This window comes from Procambarus clarkii, chromosome 1 (assembly GCF_040958095.1).
Source record: "Procambarus clarkii isolate CNS0578487 chromosome 1, FALCON_Pclarkii_2.0, whole genome shotgun sequence".
Lineage (NCBI taxonomy): Eukaryota > Metazoa > Arthropoda > Malacostraca > Decapoda > Cambaridae > Procambarus > Procambarus clarkii.
In genome coordinates this window covers 49,659,856-49,676,200 of record NC_091150.1, presented here as the reverse complement: position 1 = coordinate 49,676,200, position 16,345 = coordinate 49,659,856, and the positions used below count along the sequence as shown (strand labels likewise).

The following is a 16,345-nucleotide window of genomic DNA, read 5'->3' as shown; positions in this document are numbered from 1 at the left end:
TCAGAATTAACCATCATTACAATACAAAAATACTAAATCTTACTTGTATACCTATAGTATACAAGTGAGATTTCTGACCTGTTCAGTCAAGAGCTGAATCTGGTAGTTCTCAGCATATGAAGTGGGCTTGCTGTCAGTGCTGTCTCCCAAGAACTCAGGACTGTGCTGCCGTAAGGCTGATTCTACCTCTTGTAATTTTTCATTTTCTTCCTCACTGTCTGACCCTCCGCCCTCCTGGTAACACACACAGTGTGTGGAGCATTCATGTCTGCCATCGACCGGGTCGGACACCCAGAAAGGTAGGCGCCCTAAAACAAACCCCTAATCTGGATAAAAATACTACAGAAAACTAACAATTAAACAGAACGCCCCAATTGAAAAACGAGCATAACGTCACACTTGTCGCGCTGCTTGTCTGCACAGCTTCCCCTTCCCCGGGAGGGGGAAGGGGAAGCTCTCTTCCGGAAAGACGGAAGCACCCGGGGGAACAACTCGCATGCAGAAGAGGGAAAAAGAGAACCCCGCCCCTTGCAACAGCAAGGCCCGCTCAAATGGCAGAAAAACTCAGGCGGGGTTCAAGGCCCCCAAGTCAGCCCCTCCTCAGCCCCAAGGTCCTCCTCTGCAGGACCCGGGGCCGAGTCGTCCCCCCCAAGCACCAACCCCACCAGACAAGACCGGCGCAACCGTAGAAGCCGGACAGAAGGGGGCCCACTGGTCAGACCCAGAGGCTTTGACCAGCGGACTAGATTCGAATGCTTCCATTGCCACACCGGAAGGGGCATCCCTCGAGGCTGCCCGCGTCTCAACACCAACGAACCCCTGCCCCGGCTCCGAAACCCTCAGACATTTCAGGGCCGGAAGCAGGGAAGGGGGACCAGAACAAACAACAGGAGAGGAAGGACAAGGAGGTGCGGACTGAACCAGGGTCGAGGCGACCCCCACCCCAAGTCCGGGTCCCTATAAGCAAAATGGGGCAGCCGCGGGGCATCCGGGGGAGCAACCAACCGAGTGCATTGCAACAAACGAAACCTAGAATGCAACGCCTGTGCAGCCTGTACACGAAGAAGATCATCCACAGATTGGGTAAATTGAGTCACCAACAAGCAGCAAAACTCACAGGACTCCGGGTCGAAAGTGTCCAAGGGCAGTACTTACAGGGCACCTAGGACAGAGAACCCTAGGTGCATGCAGCCCGAGTACTACTGAAGAATAACTCCTGGCTCTCGCATCCCTGGAGAACAACCGCCACACACAAGGCACAGTGCCGCAAACGTCTGGAGCCAGAGCACACAACCGCTGCATATAGCATCAGCCTCAAGAACTGAGGTGTGGATTACTGGCGCGGGAGGTCTGGGGTTCCCTCTTCCCTCTCCTGGGGAGGGGGGGGGGGAGCTGCGCAGACGGCGGCACGGCGACGGGTGACATCATATTAGTTTGCTAGTTTTGGTCTGGGGAGTTTTATCCACTTGTTCAGCTTTTGGTTGCAATTTTCACCAGAATAGGGGTTTGTTTTGGGATGCTTACCTTTCTGGGTGCCTGACCCAGTCGATGGCAGACATAGAATGCTTCCAACCACATGGAGGTTTCTATTGGCCATTGCTCCCCATGCCTCTCTAGCGGGGGCCAGGTTCTGGCTTGTGGTCCTCGGTAGGCCCATAAGAACTCCATACACATGACTGATGCCAAAGTTTGACACTAGCATATCAGCCTAGTAAACTCCGGGAAGCCGTAGGGGCTCCACTCCAGAAAAATCCTTCGCAAAAGGACGACGTACACAGGAGGAACAGAGCCAGCCGCTGTAATAGGTGAAAACTAGCTGCGCAGTACCCCATGCCCCAACCAGTGCAAAAACTACCACTTACCCCAAGGTAAAAAAGGGGGGAACCCCCTAACCCCCCAACATACTCGGGGTGGTAAATCACCGAGCAGCAAAAGCATAACAGAGGAAGACCCGAAGGTGACTTGTGTTAGATAACCCCAAGCCCCAAGGGCGGTATTTACAGGGCACTCAGGAAAGGGAACCCTAAGCTCATGCAGCCCAAGTACTTGTGAGTATTACTCCCAGCTTGCACTCCACCATAAAAGCAGTACTGGGCACAAGGTACACCACAACAGAGAGAGAATCTGGAGCTGGAGCCACACGACCGAGCCACAATCACATCAGCCGAGAACTGACAGGAGGATAACCGGCGCGATGGGTCTGGGGCTCCCCCTTCCCCCCTCCCGGGAAGGGGGGAGCTGCACAGACAAGTGGTGCGGCAAGTGTGATGTCATGCTCGTTTTTCAATTGGGGAATTCTGTTTACTTGTTAGTTTTCTGTAGTAGTTTTAACCAGATTAGGGGGTTTGTTTTAGGGCGCCTACCTTTCTGGGTGCCCGGACCAGTCGAAGGCAGACAGAATGTTCCACACACACGTGCATTTCTATAGGCCATTGCTCCTCATGCCTCTCTGAGGGGACCAGGTTCTGGCTCGTGGTCCCGGGTAGGCCTAGAACTCCATTCACACTGACTGATTCCAAAGTCTAATAATATATATATCAGCCTGGATAGCTCCAGGGAGCCTCTGGGTCTCACCCCAGAAAAAAAAAATGACATGATTCACTTTATAAAATAGTAGGCATCCATCAGTCTCATGAGTACACATTCCTGTACAGTCTTTATAGAGTACACAATGAATAAGTCATACTCATAGAAAATGTTGTCATTTTGCAGGGGGGCAAATAACCCCCCAAATTTATAGCCCGTCATGCCTCAGAGAGGCATGAGGGGCTATAAAATCATCAATAGCACACTGTAATAGTTCAGAGTGAGGAAGAAAGAATATCGTGCAAAAAATTCCTTATATAGTATTATGAATTACTCAGAACAACTAGAAATTTAAGCTAGGTGATAATTACCATTATGTTACTGTACTTCCCATTAACTGTACATATTGTGAATCACTACACACCTTTCTTTACAGTTTATTATAAGTTTTATAGAGGCTTTCAAGCCTAAGCAACAAAGCACTAGTACCAACATACAGTGATAAAACTTTGTCTAAAACATGAGAAAATATAAGTTCACTTTTCATATGCAACTTAAAAGAAGCTTTAAGCATTCTTCTGTAATCAAGTTGATGACCAGCACCATGCCAATGGCCTTGTATGACAAAGGTGTGGCACAGTGAATGAACCGGGCAACAAAAATCCTACCAGAGCTTAGTCATCTCACGTATTAGGACCGGTTGAGGTCACTAGGCCAACAACACTGCCAACCAGGCATGAGAGGGCAGATCTCATCAAAACCTTTAAAATACTGAACAATTTGTAGGATGTCGATCTGGATAATTTCTTCAAAAGGTCAGATGTAACACAAACGAGGGGCAACGGGTTCAAGCTCAACAAACCACAATATAGGAAAGAAACAGGAGATGCTTTTTCACCCATGTGGTTGTAAACCCGTGGAACTGCCTACCCGTCGAAGCTGTAAATACCAAAACTCTGCTGGGTTTTAAAACCCAGCTGGAAAAGATCATCAGGGCAAATGATGATTGCAACCTTTGACAAGCCGCCGGCTTCCTGTCCTCATCAAGGCCATTAGTGTTGGTGGCCTTCAGGTAAATTCAGGTAAATGTTCATGTTACTTTGTCAGTCATGTTAACCACTGCACTGCGCAGAGCACCTTGAGGCGCTGGATTGAGGGTGCACAGAGCGCCATGTACTGTATAGGGAGCAATTCAAAACTCCCGCAGGTACACGGGGCTCAAATCCTGTGCCTCAGGACTCCTGTAAACAGATGCCATTTTGGAAAAAATCGTCAGCATCCGTGCTGGCCTTGAGAGCCTTAATACTGAGAGAACGACCAAGGCTGGCACATGCAGGAGTTGTGCAAAATAATATTTTGGAAATAATTTATTTTCGGCGCACCACGGGGGGGTGTCATATTTTAATGCAGCGCATCATGGTGGTTAAGGCCAGTACTGGGTAGGTGACTGTGCAGACTACCTCATGCTTGGCTAGGGGGACCTCAAAAACCTTAACAGATTTCCTGTCCCCCTACATATCCTACCATAACTTGAGTCTAAATCATTACTTAATTCTAAGTACAGCACAGTAATTGTTTAATATTTTATTACAGAAAAATGCTCAAAGTATCTGTTTGAAGTTGAATATAAAAAACAGCAAGTATTCAGCTGATTAAAGATGAATACTTAAAACATCTGTAAGTTACAGTGTATATATAAAAAATATACAAACCTTGTTTATCGCCTTGTATACATCCCAATCCTCGTCCCTCATTCCAAAGTTATCATCTTTCTTTTCTCTTCTTGCAAGCTGCGAAATAATACGCATTCTCTCTTGTGATGCTGCTGTGCGGCGTTTCGCCATTTCCTGTCTAAGACAGAAGCACTCTCAGTACAGAAATCAAATGTCACTTAAAGTGCCAGTAAAATGCTGCAAAAAAACAAAATGAATGTGGTTTAATACTAAGATAAGTAAAAGGCATATGCTAATGCCCCATGAATGTTAATTTTCATATTTAAATTGAAAAATTGATCATATAGGCCTATCATCCCATAGAAACAGGTATGTTGATTCACAGAAAAAATAACAGGTAAAATAAGTCGTGAAATCTCTGAATAATATAAAGATCAGGTCAGACATACACAGTACAGTATACTGTATGAATGAGTTTGTGTGAATATCAAATAATGTGAGGCATATTTTTGTTAAACATTAAATTGATCTCTCAGGAAAGGTCTGTGTTGTATCCATATTTTGTCACCACTTCATCCATTATTATTATTATTATTATTATTATTATTATTATTATTATTATTATTATTATTATTATTATTATTATTATTGCAGTTTACACTTTGTAATCTGTGACTATGGATTCCCTGTATAGAACAGATGCATTTACTAGACAAATTAATACAATAGCTGTATTTACATAAAAACCAACATTGAATGTAATGAAATGCCATTTTCTGGGTAAGTCTTGGAGGTCCCCCGGAGCTATCCAGGCTGATATGGATATTATTAGCAACCTTTCCCCTCCCCGGGAGTTGGAAGGGGAATTACCTAAGTGTAATTACCTAAGTGTAGTTACAGGATGAGAGCTACGCACGTGGTGTCCCGTCTTCCCAGTACTCTTTGTCATATAAAGCTTTGAAACTACTGACGGTCTTGGCCTCCACCACCTTCTCCCCTAACTTGTTCCAACCGTCTACCACTCTGTTTGTGAAAGTGAATTTTCTTATATTTCTTCGGCATCTGCGTTTAGCTAGTTTATATCTGATGACCTAAGCCCCCGACATATGCTCACCCCACCTCCCCAACATATGCTCACCCCACCTCCCCCACAAGCATCCTCCCCATCTTGCCGACATACACCATCCCAGTCTTCCTCTCGGTCTTCCCTCTACACAAACCCATCCCCATCACCCCCCTTCCCTTCCCCATCACTTTCCCCCCCCACCTTCCCCATCACCCCCTTCCCCTTACCTTCCCCATCACCCCCCTTCCCTTCCCCATCACTTTCCCCCCCACCTTCCCCATCACCCCCTTCCCCTTACCTTCCCCATCACCCCCCCCTTTCCCATCTCACCATATCATTGTAACTATTTTTTTCACATGTTGTCTTCATCACCATAAACATCTTCATACCCTCCTCATCTCCACACACCCATTCTCTTCCCATATCCACCATCACTGTAACCATTATCACTACACGCTATCTACATCACTGTAACCATTTTCACTACACACTATCAACCTCACTAATCATTTTCACTACACACTATTAACTTCAGTAATCTAATTTAAAGATAGAAATTGTTTTGTCCTGCAATCAGTTTTAACATTGTGAATCAGTAACAGTATAAAATTACTTCCCAAAATACAACCCAGCACATTGAAAAGTAATACAGTACAAAATTCTCTCTCTCCAGATATAATGTGTATTTCTTACCTCTTGTGTCTTCTGGCTGCCCGACGGGCCTGAATATCCCGCCACTGTTGCTTGACCTCCTCAACCCACTGCTCCAAATCTGCCTTCTTCTTAGGATTTATATCTTCACACACTCTCTTTGGCTTAGGTTCCTAGGAAAACAATTTAAAATTCTCATACCATGGGATAAACATTTTATAAACACACTTACTAAGCACTGGCTAAATTCATTATTCCTGAGTGGCATGAGTTTTTGAGAAAGGAATGTAAATTATGTTGCTGTTGACCTGGGGCCGACAACGATCAAGGGATCGGATGCGCCCTGGCTGCCCGATACTGGGAAACAGCAAAGAGGGATGGGGTCCCTATAGTCTTTTCAGGCCACAGACTTTACAATCTCCTCTGGCCACATACTTCACAGTTTCTTCAGGCCACGAACATGACGGATGAAGTGAAAGGTATGGCGAAGGATGTCACATCGGACGTCTTTGTCTCTCGAATCTTCCCCATCAAGGAGAAAGGGAACCGTGAGGCGGGAACTATTCAGCTGACGAACGGTACTCTGTAGTCTGACGCGAGCGCTATGAAATCTAGGGCAGTGAAGAAGGTGTTCCATTGTTATCCGAATGTAAATTATGGATTACATGATTGCCGGTATTTTTGTAAACACATTTTGTATTATATTGATGTACGAAGGAACCTTCTAAATATTATACAATGCCTGTTACATCCGAAGATAGCATGATGAAATGAAAAGTAAAATTTAGTCTCATCTATGTTACTGGTGAGTGTACAAATCTACTTTACACAACACATTTGTCACAGGACATTGGCAGTACAGTAGCAAGTAATGATGTTTAGATGGTGTTTATACAGTACAGGTACTGTATTTTACTGTCAAGAACTTGCCTAAATTACCCCCTTCATGCTTTTGATGAATACTGACATGCCACAACCATTTAAAATCTGTTCAGCTTGTGGCCCATCTCAAGCCTTTTCCTAGTTCAAATTTGAGCAAAAGACTAGAAATACATTGTTGTATAAACTGTGTATTCCCTGCCTAAACACATGCCTAAAATTGCTGATCTAGAACTTTCTAGATTCATTCCTCCTCTTACAACTTAAGCAAACATTATCATATATGAACCTACACTTGATCTCTCCCATAAGAGGAAAACAAAAAGTACTAATAATGATCACCAGTCCTTGCTTAACCACTAAATTTAGTCTATTTACCTCCTCCTCAGCAGCAGCTGAGGTTGCCTGAGCCATTTTCTGACGTGTCTTCTCAATCTTTTGATGCAACAGTGTGATCTTTTTGGTTAGATCATCTGGGGATGTGACTTCTGCTTCCTCCAGAGCATGTTGATACTCGGGCTCGTCTGGTGTAAACTCCTCCATGGCTTCCACTAACTCTATTAGGCGAGTTAGTTCTGCTTCATCCTCCATCAGCTAAAATTAAGAAGTCTAAAATCAACAAATGTACACTATTGACTTCATAACACACCAACAATATTTGAATTACGATTTTAGAATTAAGTGTTACCCTTAAACTTATAAATAACTTCCTAAATTATCTTAAGTTATGTCCAAAATGCTTTGCACATTAGTGGTTTTATATAATATATATAATATGGGGACCTAATAATAAACTGCTGTAACAAGGTCTGTATACTGTATAAATAAAAGTTAATATAATTAATAGTTTACATCAATAGCTATGCATAACTATAAAACCAGACATAATTATGCCAATGTATTTTGTGCATAATCTCAACTGATGCCTATTGGAAAGAAAAACTAGATATTTTATGGTTTCATGAAGGCAACCGATGAAGATATCTCCGAAGCAGCATATAACAAGGTAATGTAATGGCAGGTAATGTAATGGTGGCAGGGCAGTGTAATGAGTGCTTGCCTATCACTGTTTATGGGTAGTGAGACCTAGCACTTTGGCTGGTATAATGAATTATTATAATGTGCACAGGTTGGTGTAATGTGCACAGGTTGGTGTAATGTGCACAGGCTGGGTAATGTGCACAGGCTGGTATAGCAGAGTGAATGTAATGTAGTTTTGGTGGTTGTGCGTGTAGTGATGGTTACAGTGGTAACTGTGCAAGAGGCTGCATGTAACATCCTTGTTAGCCAGGCCACGTAAACATTGATCCTCGGAATTAACAAAAGGTAATCAAAAGGAAACGTAAGGTGGTTGCAATGGTGATTGAAGTAATAGCAATGGCAAATGCAATGGTTATTGATCTCATGGTAGTTATTACCTAGCAGTGACAAGGAAAAAAGTGATGTCTAGCTCTTTATGCCCCATCTGCTAGCCATGTTATACCTGATGCATTTTATTTGAACTTGCAAGCACCCAATAGTCCGCAAATACTGTAGTTTAGTTCCTCATTATCTTTGTACAGTCTGTAAATATTTACATATACGAGCTAACGGGCCCAGATCCCTGGTCGGGGCCCGGGTCACGTCGACATTGAGCCCCAAAATCATTGCATGGTAAGATAAGCGTGCTCCCTCCCTCGGGTAGATCATTCACATAGATCAGGAACAACAACAGGAATAAAAGCAAGCCTTGTGAGAGCCTGCTTGCTATATTCCTCCAGCTACCCTTTGTTTTCCATCTGTTAGGTACTCCATTACATCCATTACCCAGTTCAGTGCTTTTCCAGTTATCCTAGCCTGTCTCTCCATCTCATACACTAATCTTTATTAAGGAATAGTATCAAATGCTTTTTAACAGTCTATCCAGCATTTTTCTGTAATATCTTGGTGACCTTGTTAAAGAACTCTCTAAAACTGTATTGCCCCTTGTTACAAAGCTTATCCTCTCCAGTTGCTCCACCACACTCTGATTACTTCTCTAATACTTTGTAAGGAATACATATTAGTGACACTGACCTAAAAGTTTAATGCTTTTAGTCATTCCATTTGTTTTATTATTGGAACTGCACTTCCATTTTTTCAAATTTCTAAGAGTTGTAAGTCTAGTGTTTTATTGAAAATGTTAGTTAACAGAAAAGTACTCTTGCTATCTCCTTCAAGAGCCACTGTAATACCTTGTCTTGTTCTTTTGCTTTTGACTTCATCTTCAGTGACTAAAGACTGTGTTGTGTAATGTTGCTTCTGGCAATCTGCACATACCTAACAATGACTATGGGGTGTGAGGTCTAAACTGTAATGCCCCAGTGTAGCCTTTAAGTGCTTGGTATATTTATATACTAGCCTTTAAGTGCTTGGTATATTTATAAACTTTCCAACATTCAAATTCTTTGTCGCATCTGCTTTTATAGCTGTAGATGGAGATGGCTTCCACAACCTTTGCTTTCTGTGCATTTTAGCTGTAGATTACCTATAACGGGAACAAGTATTTTTTTTATATTTCTTACTCCCTTGTAATTCCAGCTTCCATCTGTGTCCAATTGTCCCATTTTCTACCAATTTGAAGAGGCTGTCTTTGTCCACCTTATTTAATTCCCTCAGTATTTTGTATAACATAATCATAACCTATCTGCTCATCCTCTCTTCTAAAGTAGTGAAACTGAGATACCTTAACTTGTTTTCATGGCTTAGTTCTCTTCATTCAAGCAACAGTCCTGTTACAAACCTCTGCACTTTTTCAAATGCATTTTTGTGCTCCATAAGGTGCAAACTGCACACCGGTGCTGCACTTTTTGGTTATGGCTTCACACACACATCTTGAAAGTCCCCATGCTTAGATTTTTAAATTCGGTTTTTATGTTTGCCAGCTTCCCACATGATGATGTAATCCTGTTGTATGCCTAACTATGGCAACTGTACTGAAATTACTGAATATACACTCCAAAGTATTTTTCTCTTTGTGATTCCTGTAGTGTAGTTGCCTTTTCCTCGTGATAAAGATTCCTTCTAGTCTAATATACTGTACACTTAGGTGGGATTACAATCAACAGCCACTTGTCTGCCCATTTCTGGAGTGAGACTGAATTCCATGATCCCATAGAATCATGGGTTCGATGAGTGAATGAAGATGGTTCCATCTCCCCCTCTAATGCATTCTCAGACTGTATTTCTTGTAGGTAGTCCTACGCCTTTCTGCAGTCTACTCCAGTCCTCAACCTACTTTTTGGTGTGACCCCCTCCTATAGCTTTATTCTGTAACTGAAGACCACAGAGAAGAGATTGCTGGCTTCTAGGGAGCATTACACATTCTACTGCCTTGATGTCTACCTTATTACAGCATTGTGGACAAACATCTGCTATAGTGTTGCTGAATGATCATATTCTCTTCCTCTTATTGGCTCTCTGATATGCTGCCGCTGGAAGTTTTTATTCACTGCGTCCACCAATTTTCCATTCCACAATTCATCACCCTAATGGGATCCTTCAATACCAAGTCTAATTCCCTGTGACTGAAATCCCAAAGAATTATAATCTTAGCCCTTGCTACTTTTCCCATTGTGTCCACCCCTTTTATTATCTTTAGGCAGTTTTTATTGTACAGTATTTGTCTTATTCCACCCCCGGGCTTTCTGATGTTGTCATACCTAATTTGTAATTCTGCTGGTTGGTTGGTTACCTCTGATAAGTTTATTTCCTTGAAACTACAGTATTACAGTGCAGCTATAATACTGTAGGAAGGCCATCAAACCCTATTCAACAGCTCCTCTGTTATTACAGGCAGCTTTCAATACTGAGTAGTAGTGGACATAGCAGATTTGATGGAATGTTAATAAGTACTCTTGTACCAAGTTTCAAAGTGTGTGTGTGCATGTATGTTGATGGTACAAAGGTTAAATGTCATTTACTCATATTTATCTGCAGATCAACTGATTTTTGGGCAGTGTGCTGAGCTCCCACACATGCCCCATTCTTGTGTTTTACAAATTGTTTATTCTTATTCTTTGTGCTTTTGCACATTTCAAGCCTTCTGGACTTCATTATTGTGACGATATCAACATCATTACTGGAGTGAGAAGTGGTGATATCGACGCCATCTATAGATTTGCACTCCATCTCCAAGGAATTAAGTATGATGAAGACAATGCCATCTGTTGCTGGAGGTGTGGCATGTTCAGCGTCATCTATGAAAGCTTCCTGTTCATATCTCGGTTAGGAGGTGAGGTCAACGATGAAGACCTCTGGTGAGTGAAGTAACACCATCAACGCCAACGATTACATTTTCAGTTCCCCAGTAAAAGGTTGCCCTTGTATTGAAAAAGATTCTCCTTGTATACTTTCTGTCTGGCTAATGACTATTATGTCCACAGAGGTGAGCTGGAGAGTCTATTGCACTGTGGAAGATAGTTCACCTTGGGCAGTCCAGAACTCCTGACTTGTCCCTGTGAGGACAAGTGGCCGCCGTCAGTAGTAGACAGTGTGTGGGCTGTTGTACTTGTGCAGCGATTGTGAGTACCACAATCTAGGGAGTAGGGAGCCGGTCAGCCGAGCGAGGGAGCCGGTCGGCCAAGCGGACAGCACGCTGGACTTGTGATCCTTTGGTCCTGGGTTCGATCCCAGGCGCCGGCGAGAAACAATGGGCAGAGTTTCTTTCACCCTATGCCCCTGTTACCTAGCAGTAAAAACTAACCTGGGTGTTAGTCAGCTGTCACGGGCTGCTTCCTGGGGGTGGAGGCCTGGTCGAGGACCGGGCCACGGGGACACTAAAAAGCCCCGAAATCATCTCAAGATAACCTCAAGATAACCAATGTACCCGGGATTTGGCCAAGAGGAGTTACAAGATGACAGTACTGGCCGTCTATTGAGAAGTGCTGCTAGTATGTAGTCAGACTTCTGCCAGGGTATTAGTGGAGACCCCTGGACGTATTACTTGTGACCCCTGTCAGCGTATTGCTGCAGCTCTCTTCCAGTGTTTCTGGAGAGTAGATGTGGGGTATTTGGACATCATGACAATATGGTGTGGGACTGGCCCATGTTGAGTAAGGTGAACTCGCCAGTGATGACCACTGGACGTGGACGACGTATACTTGAAGATAGTGGACTCTCCGGGATTTGAAGAACACTGCAAATATATTAAGTGTCCTGTGCCAAAGTGAGACTGTGTACATATGTGTAGTTATACTTCAAGAGATTATATCGGTGAAGGTGTGATTTAGTCTTGTTTATCCCCTTTATACTTCACGATTACTTGATACTGCCAATTCTTGATAACTTACAATTGACTTAGGGGTGGGATCACAGAAGAAAAGGCTCTAAGGCCCATTAAGTAGAAAGAACCCAGTTACTAGCTCAGTCAGGTCGTAACAATTATACAGTATGTTGTATTTGTGGCTGGAAAGGATTGAATAAAAATCTGAAAATATTGGTCTTCTGGAGGTCACTGTAATGTAACTATTTTCCTATTTTCTCCTATAATCAAGTCTGATTTACACAGTTTTTAAAAGAGCACATCCCCCATGCAAACTGATGGTCAATTATATCTGGTACCCTCTTGGCAATATGGTATTGTATTACATTGTCTATTAAGATAATCAATTTTGTTTCAATTATTTTAACAAGGTGTTGTTTTTAATTCTGCCACCCTCCCTTGTAACTCTACATCCCTGATTTCTAATTATTTTTCATTTGTGTACATAACTTTAATTCTAGTTATCTCTACTGGACTGCTTTGCTTAAACCGAGAGAATTGATGTTACAGTTGGAGTAAGTTCAATCTGGAGAGTGGAGTGTATACTAAACAACAGTCACCTCACTCTAATGAATCGGTACCATGACAGTCTAAGCCAGATCATTATTTTGCTGAACTAGACATTTCAGCTTGTATTTATCATATAATTTCCAAGTCCCCTTTTATTTTCCAAAAGCTTGATTTTCCACCTGTTTTAAGTCTGCTTGCTCCCTATCCTCCTCAAGTATGACCTAATGTACTTTATGGTATGCCCTTTGTTTCCCCATTTCCTCTATTCACTGTGAGAGTGGGCTCTCAGTTTTCCATCGCTGACTCCATGTTGCATGTTACAAAGCTGTTGCATGTGCACAAGTTGGTAAACTAGCCCTATACACAGGCAAGTGAACAAAGGATATCTCCATTGATACTGGACTAAGACTTAGCTGGCTTGGTCTCTAATGAGAGCCCATGCTATGAGCAGCATGATGATACTACAAAGGCCATGTTATGTATAGTCAGTACAGAGATAGAAGGGAGTGCAGCAATTTATGCTGAAGCGAGCTGCAATCAGCCACCATTTCAAGATACAGTAGCTACAGGCTGTGCAAAATTGCCACAGGCAGAACAGTAAGGATCAGCAGTCAGGTCACCAGCAGAGGCCGACTCTGGACATCATAACGTGACCATGATGTCACCAACCCACACTTGAACTAGTGCAAGCTGCCCACGTGCAAACAAGTGCAACCCGCCCATGTGTGAACTAGTAGAAGTCGCCCACGTGTGAACCTGTGTAAGCTGCACCACGTATGAACCTGTGTAAGTGGAACCATGTATGATAAATCCAAATAGTCACATTCATGATCCAGTGAAGTGTCACTGAAGTTGCTGGCCACATGACCCACTCAGGATTTTTGTGTATACTTCACACGCCATCCCATGTGATTCCCATAAGCATGTCTGCCCTGCTTACTTAGCACGTGTTGATCTGCATAGATATCACATATGGTCGATGTAGAGGAAGCCCAGCACAACAGCTACAAGACCAATGTTTGAAGACCAGCCAATCAGACCTTTTGCAAGCCGAGTAGAATAAGGATGTGAGAGTGAGTGAGTGAGGCTAACATTACTGTAAGTACAAACTCTTAAGTTTTATTGGTTTATTGTCTATTTTTGTGCCTATAGCTGATCAGCCAGAGATTTGCACACATCACTGAGCACCTGCCACAGGTAGAGACTTGAGGTTAAAGGCAGACCAACAGTAAACAAGTGATTGTGTGGTGTCATGAATGTTCCTCCATCAGAGTGAATGTGTATGTTACACACAAAACACATTTAGCATATGTGCATGCTATGTTGACTGTCAGCTAGACAGGTCATTACTGTTGTTAACTATATTAAGTGTGCATGTCATTAATCTTTCCCGAGTATCCGGAGGAACTTGAATTTTTCCTTTGTGACCAGCTAGTGATAGGAAAGCCATGTTTGTGATTAGTTGTCTAATGAAAGGGTTAAGACAGGATTGTCCATGCCACATCTCGGTATCTTTGATGCAACATTAGCTTTGACAACACCAATCATAAAGTAATGAAAGTTTCCTGTGTATTAGATGAAAGTTTTGTAAATAAACATTTATTGTTTTTTACATTTGTCTTTATTTAAACCCCCTTTTTTAATACTGTCACACTAATTAATGAAGTGCCCTCAGCACATGTTCCTACTATATTAAGCACCTACTCACACAAATTACTGATGAGGAGAACCCCATGGGAGAGCCTTTAGAGCGCCTCTCTATCATTGAAGGACTCCCACGACCAAAAAGATTCTAGAGACAATGAAGCCTGTTGGTAAGGAACACCCCACAGAGGAATCCTCACTTGATAACATGCACCCTGATCCGGTACCTGTATACGGCTAAGTGATGATGTTGCATGCAATTGCAGCCAGGATGAAGCAAAAATCCACATTCAGCCAGTACATATTTTCTTGGGGTACTGTTCAAAAAGATCCCCTTCACTGGTCAATGGCATCTACTCTAAAACTTCCTCACACTACAATCATTTTAATTTTCCCAGCTATCTCAGTTGTCCAAACTTTGTTATGGATTTTGGTCAGCTCTTTCCAGTTAACATTTTATCTCTTTTTGCCATGTGTCTTCCTCTGTCTTACCTTAAGATATAAGAATGTATGAGTAAAAGAGCTGTAAACATAGAGAAATGTAAAATATCATACAAGGGCAAAAATATCTAAGATACGGGTGCATCAGACCTAACACCCTGTTACAGTATTTTAAAACTGTGCATTGAATAGATGAATAAAGATAAAACTGTAATTAATTACATTATTATTTCATTAATAACTTACCTTTTCTTCTCTTTTCTTGGCATTTAACTCCACAAGTCTCCTTGCTGCCTCTTTACGACGCTCTCTCTGCTGTTCCACCGACACAGTGCTCACTGGTGCAGCCACAAAAGGAAGCTGAATTCTTCTGACGTATTTTTCGTAGTAACTGACATTTGACCACATGGATATTGCAGACATATAATCGTCAGCAACATACATATGACTGTGTAGAATTTCCTATGAACATGTAAAGAAAAATGTTCCATTAGTAATGATAAATGAAATAATAATGCATAAAAAATATCACTTGTCTAATTATGATGTTAAAATTATGTGTGTAGCATCATGGATAAATAAGCATTACCACACTTCAACAGTCATCCACTGCAGCAGCCTAAGGTATACAGTGCTTCTCGTGTATTGCCATATGATTATATACAAAAATACATTTATACATTTCTTACAAATCATTTTCATACTCCCTCTCTGCTTCTTAACACACTCATTCACTGTCTCCACCTACCTTCTCCCCAGGTTTTCCCCTTCTCCTACCCTCAAATTCAACTGAATACACACACTCAACTATTCTACCGTCAACCATTTATTCAATATGCCCAAACCATCTCTGCATACTTTTCTCAATCCAAGAGTTTGATTTTCCCATCTCCACAACTCTACATTATATTTTCGTCTCTAATTTTATATACCACACCCTGTGTATATATTATCCTAACACCACACATGCTTCTTAAGAGTGTCCATTTCTAATGCTGCAACTCTTAGATTTTTCACATTAATAGCATACCATTATTTTGCAACTAACCAAAGTTGGCACCACCACACCCTCGTGCAGATCTCTGGCTGCATCCATTAATTTAATTTAATTAATTAACACTTTTGCTTGGCGACAACTCAGCATTGAGTCCTCCGTTTACTAGAGGAATGTCCGGTGAGGACTCAGCATCGAGTCCTCGGTGCGGCAAAAGTAGCGGCATTTTCGGGAAGGTTTTGCCACAGTTTTGGACATTATATACATATACCCTGTACCCCTGTAGGGAATTTCATTACGAATACAATGATACCAAAATGAAAGACCTAGGACCAGAATTGAGGTAACAAAATTGAAAACAGTGTACCCATTTTATTGCTCTTTAGTAGCGTTCACAGGGGTAACGCTCCGTCACTTTCTCTCTTTGCTGTGGGTGGTACGCCGGGCTTTTGGGCTTTATATTTGCATATACTCCTGTAGGGAATTCTATTGCAAACACAATGATACCAAAATGAAAGACTTAGGACGAGAATTGAGATGTCCAAAGTGTAGAGAGTGTACACATTTTATTGCTCCTGCGCGCTCCCGTGTAACACGCTCTCATTTTCTCACTTTCTCGTCGGATTTTTGGGCTTTATATGCATTTAGTCCTGTAGAGAATTTTATTGGGAATATATTGA

The 16,345-nt window shown here is 42.3% G+C and overlaps 1 protein-coding gene across 2 annotated transcripts in view; it reads right to left on the bottom strand.

Moving 5' to 3' along the window:
• Arp5 (Actin-related protein 5) overlaps positions 1–16,345 on the bottom strand; it is a 45,373-nt gene that overhangs the window by 12,994 nt on the left and 16,034 nt on the right. For both annotated transcript variants that reach the window (XM_045728796.2, XM_069309312.1), the window contains exons 6-9: positions 14,918–15,133; positions 7,174–7,389; positions 5,959–6,089; positions 4,239–4,377 (exon numbers count right to left, since the gene is read on the bottom strand). In XM_045728796.2, the coding sequence (XP_045584752.1) occupies positions 4,239–4,377; positions 5,959–6,089; positions 7,174–7,389; positions 14,918–15,133 (702 nt within the window). The remainder of the gene's footprint in view (positions 1–4,238; positions 4,378–5,958; positions 6,090–7,173; positions 7,390–14,917; positions 15,134–16,345) is intronic.